We start from the raw sequence: 13584 nt of genomic DNA on the forward strand, positions 1-13584 counted from the left end.
AGTGTCCTTAAAAAATGAAGATTAGAGAATAATGGGCAAAGAAGGGGTTAATTTTTTGAAGATTAGAGAATAATGGGCAAAGAAGGGGTTAATTTTTTGAAGATTAGAGAAAAAAGGGGTTAATTTTTTATAAAGATTAGAGAAAAAAAGGGGTAAAAATTAAATGTTTACAGAATAACAGACCCCCCCCCCCCCATCCAGACCCTCTTACCTTGCAAGGTGTTCGTGCCCGTCAGTTAATTTGCACTTGACCTTGACCTCATTGCATAAAGCAGTGAACAAGGTGAAGTTTTTGTGATCAAGTCCGTATCAGATACTTTACGCATCAGGTCTACTATATTTGTTGTATGTAATGGGTTGTAAGGTGTGCATATCCAACTGGCAGGTCTCATCTGACCTTGACTTCATTTTCATGGTTCAGTGGTGAAAGTTAAGTTTTTGTCTATAAATACACCTTATCGCTATTCCCGGCTGACCCGTCCGCTTGAACTTTTGACGTCAACAACAATCACTTTTCCATTGTGGCGTCAGACATTTTGTTTTATGACGTCAAAATTTTACGGGAACCTGTGTGATTTCCAGCAATGGCGGACAAATAGCGATAAGGTGTATGAAATGTCTCTGGCTTGAATATAGAAAGTCCCTGCTGGACCAGAATTTTTGTTTCCATCATGGTTTTTTTTTAGGAAAACCCATACCCTCCCCCTTGAAGTTAGATAGTCGTGTTCCTTTATGAGTCTTTAATATGAAACGCGCGTCTGGTGTGCACAATTTTAACCCTGGTATTAAGATAAATTTAAATCACCCGCGTTTTAGTCTTTGCTGTTCGGAGCTTTCGTCCCAATTTAGAATCCACCCGGAAGTTGGATTTAGGACCAATAAGCAAGTCGATGCTAAGCTTCGCCTGATCTTGCAAATTAGTTTACGGTGTCAACACGATATTATTGTACATGTCAGCATTTGTAGGTCAATCATAAAGCATAAATATGTCCGCACGCGGTGCAAAGAAGAAAAAGATAACATCGCAATCTGCGAAAGCAGGTGTTTTGTTTCCAGTTGCAAGGATGCGCCGGTACCTGAAGGGAGTGACACATCATTTCCGTATCGGTTCTGGAGCTCCAGTCTATTTGGCAGCAGTCATAGAGTATCTAACTGGTACTGCTTACCATTTATATTTCATGACAACGCATTAATTTTAATTCTTCAACTGGCAAATGCCCCCTAACAGCCTCATGACTACAAACACCTATAATCTATAATACGTAATATGACAGAAAAATGTATAATCAAAGTAAATGAGCAATAGAATTAATTTGGTAATATTTTATAACTATGCATCTTAGAATTTACTTAGCATGGTTTACTGTCTTTAATATTTTCTGACTATTATAGCTGTAACTAAACAAATCTTGGACTCATTAATAGGATTGTGGTCCAATTTGGTCTCATAAGTGGTGAAGTCAGTATGGTTATTCATGGGACAGTTCAATTTGGCCTCACAGGCTACAAACAACTGTATCAGGTCCATATGTGCAGAATACTCTTTCGTACCCTACGCGTTCGCACCTCGAATATTCGATAATGAGATCTGTTAGCACCCTACACATTTGCACCCTATTTTTAATCAAATTCTAGTTGAATTATTAAAAAATCATGATCGTTGTGTTAACTTGCTTTGGTGTAATGCATATATTTAGCTTGGTATGAGTAAAACATTGAAGATTTTAAATAAAGAAGATTTTAAATGAAAAACATAAACAGCTTGGCCCCTTGATCTCACTTTATTTTGAAACAATGAAAAAAATGTATAGCAATCCACTAATTAATCAAAATATCGTTAGGATTTGTTCAACACAAAAATAAAATGTTGTCAAAATAACTTTATTTTGAAACAATGAAAAAAAAGTATACTAGCAATACACTATAACCATGCTAACCAAAACATGATTGAATTTCCCTTTTCAGCACAAAAAAAAACCCGTCAAAATCACTTTATTTTGAAACAATGAATTTTTTTTTTATAGCAATACACAAACCAAAACATGATTGAGATTACCAAATTCAACACAGAAAAAAGATGTCATAATTTCACTTTATTTTGAAACAATGAAAAAAAATATATAGCAATACGCTTACCAAAATATGATTAAGATTTATTCAACATAAAAAAACATAACATTCTCAGTTTATACTGAAACAATTAAAAAAACATATATAGCAATACACTTATCAAAACTCTATTACCAAATTGTCCAACACAAAACCAATAAAAAGGGTGCAAAAGTGTAGGTTACGAACAGACTTTGCATGCAAACGTGTAGGGTGCGAAAGTGAAAGGGGGCAAACATGTTTTTGGGCGAACTTACCAGGATTCATTGACAACTGTTCCAGCTCTTTTTATAGGAAATATGTAATAGGTTCAACTGACTTTGCTTTAATTTGCCCTATCTTGCAATAAAATGCAAATGCTGCCCTACATTTAATTAAGAACAATATTATATATACTTCCTACAAACACGATAACACAACATAGAATATACATTATGAATTCATTCTGATAAAATGATTGCAACCTGGCACAATAAAAAAAAACTACAAACTAACTCCATATTTAATTTAAATAATAATCAGCTTAATAAACTTATCACACACTTGTTGTGAGTTTAAACCACAGCATATGGCAGACCTGTGTGCACTTACCAAATCTTAATTGACTAGGATTATTGGTTTTCCTGCAGAAGTTCAGTGGTTCTTTCCTGCCACTCTGAACACCAATCAAAATACAATTCCTGACTAATAGAAAATGAAAACTTGTCTCACTTATAGGTAATCACATATACATACCTTCCAACCCTCACGTTTTGAGCTCATTAATCGCCTTTTGGGCACCGAGCCGACCGTGCGAGGGCTGTATAGCCAGTGAAGGTCGTTAAACACTTCCATTTGTTTGTTTGTTGATTTAATTTGGATGATCACACTTAAAAGCATTAATTGTGACATTATGGTTAATTAGGTGAAGGGATAGCTGTCCTGATGCAATTCAAATGTCAAAAAAGAAAAAGTGATGAAAGAGGAAAGAAAACAACATCACACCTTTTTTTAGAATATAACCATATTTAAAGAAAGAGAATAAATCTATTATTATGTAGATGAATAAATAAACAGGTCATAATTTCACTTGAAAATGTCATTCGCGAAAAATCTCCCACTCAGCTGTCATAACTGAGGGGGAGATCTCCCTCTTTGAAGGTTTCAGAGGTTGGCAGGTATGCATATATGTATCTTATGATACTTTTCAAACTTCCCCATGTACATGATGTAACTCCTTGACACATTCTCGCCCAACTGTAATCTCTGCCCATGCAAGAGCTATTTCTACTAATTTCTACACAAAAAAGAAGATAATCGACAAAAGTGGGATTAACATCATTTGTTTTTAAAACATGTTAAATTTATTAGTTTATAACTTAAGTGGTATTAATAATTATTTACTCTACCCTGTGACGCTGAAATTAAAAAGAAATGTTGCAGAACTATTAAAACTGATTTGTATCCTTTGGTTTACTGCCGGTAAGAAAACAAGTAAAGCATTATGACAGTCCTTACATAACCTTCAGTAAAATGTAACTGTTATTTTTCAAATATGGTTGATTTATGAAATATGTAGAAATTTGATTTATATCTATTATGGCCATAAATATTCATATTTATCATACTTTTTCAGCTGAGATATTAGAGTTGGCAGGAAATGCAGCTAGAGATAATAAAAGGGCTCGCGTAACTCCTCGACATATTCTTCTAGCAGTGGCTAATGATGAAGAATTAAATAGGGTATGTCACAATTTAATGTTTACAGTCAACAATGTAAAATTATTTAGCATTCAATTAATAGGGTATGGTAGCCTTTTGATTTGGAATGCAAAACCAAAAACTATCTTACCAATAACATTACTGACTTCTTCATAAATGCATGTTGTGTTTTGAATAAAAACTTAATTTCTGCTACATTTTGGTTATACATTATAATTGCATACAAAGTGTTTGCTGTTAAGATCAGTGAATACATTTATAACTGAAAATGGTTGTCTTTTCAAATTTTTCCAATATATGAGTATTTGTATGATTTAACTCAATTTTGATTTCAGAGTTTTATTATTGTGAACCACAAATTCACTTGAAAGTTACCTGGGGATTTAAACTTTTGTAAGTTCTTTCATACCATGAATATGTAAATCTATCCCTCTCCTTTTCAGCTTAATTAAGTTTTGAAGAGAATGAAGTTAGTTTAAACTGTCATAAAAACCAACAAAATCAGTTATCATATGATATAAAATGCAATATTTTACAGAAGTTTTTTTATTTTACCATGTTTATGTTGCACATATCTCTTAAAAATATTATTCCACCTTAAATCCACATGAAAACAAAATACATGATATTAAATACAGGAAATATAAACTTAAATGTTGAGTTTTATGTTTAGGTAATATAAATATATTGAGCGATACATATATGTTGTAGTTATTAAAGAATGTAACAATTTCAAGTGGAGGTGTACTACCACATATTCATCCTGAATTGTTGACAAGAAGAAAAGGACCAAAGTTCCAGAATGTTCTCCCTAAACCTGTGGCAGCAACCCCAACAAAAACTAAAGCTAAAGCTAAAGCATCGGCTACTCCACCATCACCTCCTGCTGCTAAAGGCAAAGCAGGGAAAGCAACAAAAGCTCCCAAACCAGCAAAGGTAATAGAATGAACAAACAAAAGAAAAATTAGCATACATAATTAAAACAACCATCATCTAAAGACAAACCTGGCAAGGCTACGAAAGCTCCCAAACAGCAAAGGTAAAAATAGAATGAACAAACAAACATAATGCAAGCAATAGAAAAGATAGCATACATCATTAAAAACAACCATCATCTAAAGACAAACCTGGCAAGGCTACGAAAGCTCCCAAACAGCAAAGGTAAAAATAGAAAAAAATATAATGCAAGCAAATGAAAAGTTAACAAACATTGGCATTATTAAAACAACCATCATCTAAAGGCAAAGCGGGGAAAGCAACGAAAGCTCCCAAACAGCAAAGGTAAAAATAGAACAAAAAAACATAATGTAAGCAATAGAAAAGATAGCATACATCATTAAGACAACAGCAGAAATGCAAAACACTTCCTAAACATAATGACTAAAATCTTAGATACCTACATACTTGGTTAAAAAGAGGCAAATTAAAAAAGAACTTTTTTTGGTAATAGAAACCACTGATATATATCATGCTATATGATATATATGCTATCATGTTTATTGATCTTTTCAAAATGATTCGATATTGGTCACAATAATCAGGCTCATTGGAAAAGTTTGTTTTTGAAATGGAAGGAAATGCTGAGCTGCCTTTATATCATTATGCAATTCTTATTTCTTATCACAATGATTTTTTTACACTACAGGGCTTTGCACCATCAGCTGAAGCAGTAGCAGCAACATCAGCAGGTGGATTTACTATTCTATCAGAGAAAAAACTCTTCTTGGGACAAAAGGTATTTATTTTGTTGTAAAATATTTATTGACTATTTAAAAAAATAAATGAGAATGGAAATGAGGAATGTGTCAAAGAAACAACCCGACAAAAGCAGTTTCCTAGTTTAGCTCTGTTAGTACATTTTTTCTTTGTTGACAAGCATATCATTTTGTTGCCAGGTACGTTTATTTTATTTGTTTTTGAAGTGATTATTTTTCAAAGCCCTTTTCTTTTTCATCCAAATAGAATTATATTTTATCCATTATATAATGATTTTCATGTATTTAATGATCGAGTCTGCTTGCTTGCAACCAAAATTTATCAGGCTAATTGTAGTGCTTTGCAATAAAATAAAAAAAGGAACCAACAATACAAAAATTTTGGACCTAACTTCTATTTCAAAAAACAACAGCAGACATTATCTGTTAACCAAGCTCTGTTCTTTTTCTGTGTCCTTTTGTATATTGTGGAGAGTATCTCATTGGCAATCATACCACATCAAATATTTATTAACAAATTCAACAAAGTAAAGTTATGCAGCATCTACTGCATGCTAAAAAATATTTGATCCTTATTAGTTATAACAATCTCATTAGGAGATGCAAAAATTGTTTTCTGTTTTGTGGATTGTCAAAAAATAAGATTGTTTTCAAGTGTTTTGGAAATTGTAAACAAATTTTGATAGTGTTGTAGTTCAGTCATGATAAAACATAATAATTAATAATGTTAAATCTTTTTAAGAGTATATCTGGAATTCTATAGTTTTATGTATTATGTTATGGTAAAGTAAATTTGATATATGATGTACTTACCTTACAAAGAAGCCATTTATTTACAGATGACAGTGATCCAAGGTGATTTAGTTAAAATAGCAGCTGATGTCATTGTACATCCTACCAGTTCTTCATTTTATATGGGTGGAGAAGTAGGATCAGCAATAGAGAAGGCAGGAGGAAAAGATTTCAGAAAAGAAGTAGATGAGTTGTACAAATCTCATGGTGCATTGGATACAGCTGGTGGTAGGTCATTATAGATAATCAAACATCAGGGCTGGTATACACTTACCGTTCAATAGGCCTTGAGAGTTGAAATTGTATTTTAAGAAGATTAATATCTTTCGATGGCTTATTTGTTGCGAATCAGTACCTTATTGTTGATAAAAGATTTAGCATATATAACATAAGGAAATAAGGCACATAGAATAAGTATTTATTGTTACAAAATATAAATTTCGTTTGTACAAGGCTTAAAATGCCAAGCTGTATCGAGCCTTTCTATCCTGTTTGAAACCGAGTGAATATTTATTCATAGTTATTATTTAGAAGATGATTTTAATCCACTTTTTTAACTAGGAGGATCCAGCAAATCCATGCATGGAAGAACAATAAGATATACAAATCCTCTTTTGAAGCCTTTCAGAACTATCAATGTGTAAAAAACAACAATAAAGTTTCTTTTCCATTGATATATTATTATTTGTACATTATAATTATATTTCTGTAATTTTTTTGTCTTGTGCATCTTAATTGTATCCATTTTTCTAAACAATAAATTTGGAATAGATATTGTTAAACTTCATATACTACTGAAGTTGCAAAATTAAGTTGAACATATGTAACATTTGCTTTATAAAAAAAACACTTTTTATAGTAGGGTAGTGACTCATCTAGTTAAATCATTTCAGCTGCCATTTGTTCTGGACATAATTTCCCAGCAAAATTTGTCATACACGTAAATAGTCCAACATGGGGCGCTAATAATTCACAACAATTGTTAGAGAAGGCTACCAAGAATGTTTTAGCATTGGCAGATGAAAAAAATATCAAGTCTATTGCAATTCCATCTATTAGTAGTGGAAAGTAAGTCGTTTATTTTATGTTTTTATGACAACCAGTTTCCTATATCATAATGATTGTGTTGACTTCAAGTGGGAAAATATACTTGACACATTTGCACTAATATAAAGAAGCTTTGGTATTTGATAACATTTACCATAAATATGAGCTTGCAGAATATAAATTTTAAGCAACATATAATTCATTATGGCATGGGATTGTTGGTTATTATTTTTGCATGCATATCTGTCAATCTTTTAAATCCTTTTACATTATTATCAATGGTATGGTGCTGTTACAAGCTGTTGTCTTCATTGCCATATAAATCTGCTTTAAACATTAGATTCTTAATCTTCCACTTGTCAAAATGCTGCAGCCATATCTTGCTACAATTGGTGTAGCCCTTTGTTTTATTTCAAATCATAAAAGATTGACAGATATCTGGTATATGGTTTATATATATTCTCTAATTAGTAGTATCATTTTATCTTCAGCAGAAGATATTTGTCCATTATTATTGGTGTACATATGTTGTGAGTTAAAGGTATCAGTAACTAAATTTACAAATAAAGCCATGGAAATTTTACATCATTTGCATTATTTGTATTATTTTTTAACATTAAATTTTCTTTTAACTGTTTTAAGATAATAACTAAAAACTAATTTCTTTTGGTCAGAAAGTAAATGATGAACTTTTTTTATTGAACAAATATCTGCTTATGAATAAATGTATTGCTAATTAGAGAATACAATATTGCATAGTGCTTTTGCCAGGGATGTAATACTACTTTTCTATTTGTTAGCTGCTATATGCCCTGGTCACAACTTCCCAGCCAAGTTTGTAATACATAGTCATGGACCGACATGGAAATCTGACAATGCCCAACAACTGTTAGAAAAGACAATACATAATGCTTTTAAATTAGCTGATGAAAAGAATTTGAAAAGTATCGCTTTCCCTTCTGTCGGCAGTGGACGGTAAGAGCAATAGAAAGAAACTACAAAATATCCATTTTTGTTGGTTTCAGTAGCTCTGTCCTTGTGTGTATTCTTATATTTTCAACAGGGATAATTATTTTGAACTTTCATCTCTTCCATTTCAAAAAAATATATATTTCTGATTAGTAGGTTTAGAGCTGTGATTTTTGGAATAAATGTTTATATCAATATAAAATATCATGTGAAGTAAAGTGACATTAAAGTTGGTTTTCTAAAATGTAATCTTTTGTAAGTATTTGAAATGATTCAAAATTTGCTTTTGTAGTCCTGTTGATGCATTTGATAAGCTTCATGTCAAACCTCAGTAAATGAATGTCTATTTTTATCTTAATCTATTTTTAGTGCTGGATTTCCCAAGCAGACGGCAGCACAGATCATATTAAGAGCAATCAACAACTACTTCGTTTCAGTCATGGGCAGCTCCATAAAACAAGTCTATTTTTGTCTCTACGATTCAGAGAGTGTAGCTATTTATACAAGTGAATTAGCTAAGCTTGATTCGTAGACTGATGGACAAGGTCATTGAAGGAGAAATAGGTGTAATAGATGTTTATAGAAATGTTTTTGAATGTTGTTTTAATGGAAAGAATTGTTTCATTGTTGATTGTTCAACAGAAATAAGAGTTGTACTACTATAGAATTCCAGGTCAAAGTTTGGATGTGTTTACAAATTATGCACTAGTGTTGATTTTTGTCTTAAATATCATGTCTTCTAAGTCGGAATTAATGGACGAAAAGAAAAGATAACAATTGTTTTTGATAATTCTGAATGAGGATTTTATAAGGTCTTTGATATGGTATTGAAATGAACCACACGTTCATTCATATTAAAAGTTTTCCAGACCACAAAATCATTCATTTCCATTAAAGTTTGTCTACTCTTGAAACATTTTTCATTGATTTAGTTACTTCATGATATGAAACAATACCATATGTATTATAAAATAATCGTTTCAGATACCATTTAATATTTGATGGGTTCTTGAAAACAGTAGTTTAACTCCTATTATAAGGGTTATCTTTCCTTGGGTACTTTATAATGTTAAAGGGAAACAATCCTGAATTTTAACTTGATTAAGTTGTTTATTTGTTGTAGATTTTAATAGTGTTGTTTATATTACTTCTGTGATGATGGTTAAGTTTGACTATACCATGAAAATTATAGGGATTGTCTCAAAATTTTTCATCTTATTTCTTAACAAATTTAATCAATAAAAGAAACTTTAGAAACTTTTCGAAACACAGAAGTTTCAGAAGATTTGGTTAATGTTAGCAAGATTTAACTATAAAAGTGGAAGAAATTAAAAACCTGTCATGTGTATGTGAAACCATATAAATGGAAAAAATAGGTGACAGTAATCAGCAATATGTTGTATAGAAATTTCTTGTTAACTTTTGAGACAACTCCTTACTGTTTAAATTATAAGGATAGTTACATAGTAACCTGTTTTTGTTTTTTTCTTCTTAAGAATTGAATTTTATACAATTGTTAATTATTTAAACAAATTTGTACTCATTACAAGTTTAGCTGAGCTAACATAGAAATTTTATTTATACAAAGTTTTGTTGTTCTTCTTTTTCATTAACTATATATAAATAGACAAAGTTTTTGTGTGTTCCACTTAAACTGAGGAGTTTGAAATAATTTTGGTAATCAGTCAAATCATGTTGAAATTTTCCTTTATTATGGGATATGGTTTGTTTTGTATGTGACATAACTTTAACCAATTATCATGATGTTATTATGTAATTAATGGGACATGTGTGTTTTAACCAATTACTTTTTTCCTTGACTCTGCAATAGTTTCATTTTTTATTCAACTGTAAACACTCTTCATAGTTACAAAATAATCATTTATATAGGAAATTTCAGTTTTATTTTAAATAAGTTGCATATTTTCATTAAATATCAGTCATTAGACCATTTGAAATTGTAATTTTGTGATTTGATTTCAGTTACAGTGATTAACAGACTAAGTGTGAACATAATTTATGAGTCATGCAATGTACACACTAATATAACAAGTTTCAATTTTCTGTCGAATTGTTTGACCTTATAAATTAGTATTAAATTTTACATCTACCTATTGATAAAGGCTTGTTTAAAATTCATTAAAAAAACGAGACCTATATATGAAATATGAAAAAAAAGTTTAAAATATTTGCCATGTAAAATAGAACATAGAGTAGACAGTATGAAAGTTTTTACACTGTTTTGATGCAATGTCTTGACAAACCCATATTGCTGTATGAGAGGAGTGAAATTACAGCATTTTTATCTGTTTTTATTTTTGTGTAAAATCATATATTTCATTTCTTCCTATGTAATAATACAGAAATAATTGCTGCATCGAACTTTTCATGTCTGTAGATGTTTTGAAGTCATAGAGTGAATTTATCTATTGTTTTATTGCATAATATGCAAGTACGGTTCATCCATTTTATTGAATTTGACCGATAATTCCAATATTTAACAGGGAAATTATTGTTTTACCTGTATGACTATTGAAGAGCCTAGATTCTTTATTCAAAAGCCATTCTGGATGTAGAATATTCAATGCATGAATGTCATAATAATGACAGCCAAATGATAAGTCATAAAACATCTGCATTTACATGGGAAGTACAAATTGCTTATTTGTGAAATATTTTGGCAGAAATCTGACATATCACTCAAAATCTTTTGTACATCTTAAACCATATGCAAATTAAAGCAAAAAGAAAAAGAACATAAAGAATATTTTTCTGACAATCTTACATTATTGATTTGATCATTTCCTGTTGCGATATTGTTTGACCCCTTCCTCAAAATTTGAAATCCATTGGCACAAACTTCCATTGAGTGAAAGAGTCAGACCTTCAAAAAGAGTGTTCAGAGTTTTGTTGGCACTTTCAAACGAGAAGACAGAGAACCCCATTTTATTATCATCAGCCAACTGTTTATGAAATGTACATAAACAAAATTAATGTAAAACAGTTAATAGAAAAAGTCAAATTTCAGTTCTATTAATGGAAAGACCAAATTTAAACTCTTAACTTTCAGAAAAACGAAATCTGAATTGTACTTGATAAAAGACATACCAGGTTTATATGCAATGGAAAAAATGCTCTTTCTATTTTTTTTTATATAGAAAACTTGAATATTTTTATCATTCCTTAAACCAATTTAAGAAATTAGATTACTTTAATTTAACTGCCTAATTTTTCTCAACACCCCATCATAGAGGCTTTGCAAGCATAATCAGATTCCATATGTTAATTAATGATAACAGCAGTTCCTGTTAAACACCAAAATATCTTGAAAATACACTACCACATTTCCTGTTTCTTTTTATGTTCTACTAAATTTATCAGTTGCAATGAACTACATTTTTTTGAACATTTGTCTAATTTTCCCACTTTTTGTTATTCATTTAGTTGTATTGTTGATGTACACATTAGTTGATTTTTGTTGCTTTCATTATTATAACACAATACTAACTCATATTATTAAATTTTCATTTTATAAATGGCATCTATGAAAGACGAAGGATCTAGGACTGTCTCAATGTTCTCAGTTGAAAAAAATACTTATTGAGTAAATTGATCTTGTTAGGGACGACATCAAAAGATCAATGTAAGATAAAAAACTTAATTCAAATAGTTTGGGGGTGGGGGGTTGAACTGCTGCAAGATTTGGTTATCCGACATTGATTTTTACATATATCTATATGGGTCAATCAATTTTTCCCAAATTAAGTTAATAGGGGGGTAGGGGGGTCAGTGAAAAAAACTATTTGAATTAAGTTTTTTATCCTTCATTGAACTTTTGATGTTGTCCCTTAAAAACAGCATAAAAAACTAAGTTCCAGCGACTCTGTTCTAAAAAAAAATCATATGATTATTTCAGTATTTTTTTTTTAATTCCCATAAATTTAGTAAGATTTTTTGTGAAAAGAACCCCAGCAGCTATCTTTTCATTCAGTTCTCTTTATAGATTTTTTGGGATACGATTGCTTTTAAGCAATCTGTAGACTTATACCATTGACTCAGGGCCATGCCCTCACGTCAACAGTTTTATTCTAAACACCAAGGAACATCTCAGATTCTTGAGATTGTCTTGCTTTAAATTGTATAAAAACAAAAGGGTTGAATTTAAACAACTGTCCTATAAGGCAGCAACCATTTGATTTTCTGGGGGGGGGGGGGGGGCTATGGTTTTTTTTGGAAAAAAAAGTTTGTTTCCAGTTTTTGGAGAAAAAAATAATTTGTCTTTGATTCTGAGAAAAAAAAATTGTTTGTTTCATCCTCAGCTGCCACTATATGTAATGCTAAAATTGAAAGAAAAAAATTGTTTTCGACTTGTCGCGAAAAAAATAGATTGTTTTTCGCCGCAGGCGAAAAAAAAAGTTTGTACAGAAAAAAAAACCATAGCCCCCCCCAGAAAATCAAATGGTTGCTGCCTAATGTTCTTCTCATAATCTTCATGTTTCAATATTTCCCTTGACTTGTATGGATGTTTTTAACAACACGGAAAATCAGAATTAAGCAGTATTTATATTTAGTGTTTTTATAAATTTAGAAACACGTCATGAGAATTCCCCAGTTTTGAAAGCATGCGAGATTTCTCTGAATTCCGATCGATAAATCTATTTCTGTCATATAAGAACTGAAGTGAAGTTTTCTTATATGTCACAGTTATGAAACTGATATTTAATATTGTACTTCCATAAAGAAATGGAGGTCGCAAATCACAAGTCTAGGGTTTGTTTAGGTAATTATGCGCATGCATATAGTTTTCTTGACTTCAAGGGGTATCTGATTGAATGGTTGCTCTGGATTCCCCACTCCATTGACTAATTTGAAACTCGCGAGATCCTTTCTATGCCTGTCTGCTATTGACTGTTATTGTTGTTGCATAATTTCAAATCATATGCATCATTTTAATTAAAATAAATGTAGTCCACAATGTAAAGGTGTAACTAGAACACCCCTTCAGCCAAAATGGAGTTTTCAATATTATCGCTTCGAGTTGTCTCCCTTCTGTTAGTAACCGTCCAACGATGATACGTCGAGAAAAATTAACTCGTTTTGTCGATAGACGTCGTAATATATTAAAACCGATCGCATTTTAAATAGAGGAATGTGCACAGAAAGGAGTCATGCCCACTGACACAGAGGAAATTAAATATTTAAAGAGTGAAGAATGGGGTTCCACCTAAAATTCACGTAGGAAAATAGGTGA

General features: G+C 31.1%; 1 protein-coding gene across 2 annotated transcripts; it reads left to right on the forward strand.

Annotated features, from left to right (window-relative positions):
* The first annotated feature begins 851 nt into the window (after nucleotides 1-851).
* On the forward strand, nucleotides 852-11086 carry LOC139489490 (core histone macro-H2A.1-like). Of its 2 annotated transcripts, none has more exons than XM_071275931.1 (7): nucleotides 852-1155; nucleotides 3725-3831; nucleotides 4522-4746; nucleotides 5456-5545; nucleotides 6365-6545; nucleotides 7211-7385; nucleotides 8703-11086. In XM_071275931.1, the coding sequence occupies exons 1-7, from the start codon at nucleotides 987-989 to the stop codon at nucleotides 8863-8865; spliced, it is 1110 nt and encodes a 369-aa protein (XP_071132032.1). In that variant the 5' UTR covers nucleotides 852-986; the 3' UTR covers nucleotides 8866-11086. The 2 variants fall into 2 exon arrangements, with proteins under 2 accessions (XP_071132032.1, XP_071132033.1); XM_071275932.1 differs by lacking the exon at nucleotides 7211-7385 and adding an exon at nucleotides 8165-8339.
* Nucleotides 11087-13584: the final 2498 nt, after the last annotated feature.

Source organism: Mytilus edulis, chromosome 9, assembly GCF_963676685.1.
Source record: "Mytilus edulis chromosome 9, xbMytEdul2.2, whole genome shotgun sequence".
Taxonomy (NCBI): domain Eukaryota; kingdom Metazoa; phylum Mollusca; class Bivalvia; order Mytilida; family Mytilidae; genus Mytilus; species Mytilus edulis.

Coding starts and splice junctions, on each gene's coding strand:
- LOC139489490 (XM_071275931.1), top strand. CDS start 987: ATGTCCGCACGCGGTGCAAAGAAGAAAAAGATAACATCGCAATCTGCG. Junction 3,832..4,521: donor ATGATGAAGAATTAAATAGG/GTATGTCACAAT, acceptor TATATGTTGTAG/TTATTAAAGAATGTAACAAT. Junction 4,747..5,455: donor AAGCTCCCAAACCAGCAAAG/GTAATAGAATGA, acceptor TTTACACTACAG/GGCTTTGCACCATCAGCTGA.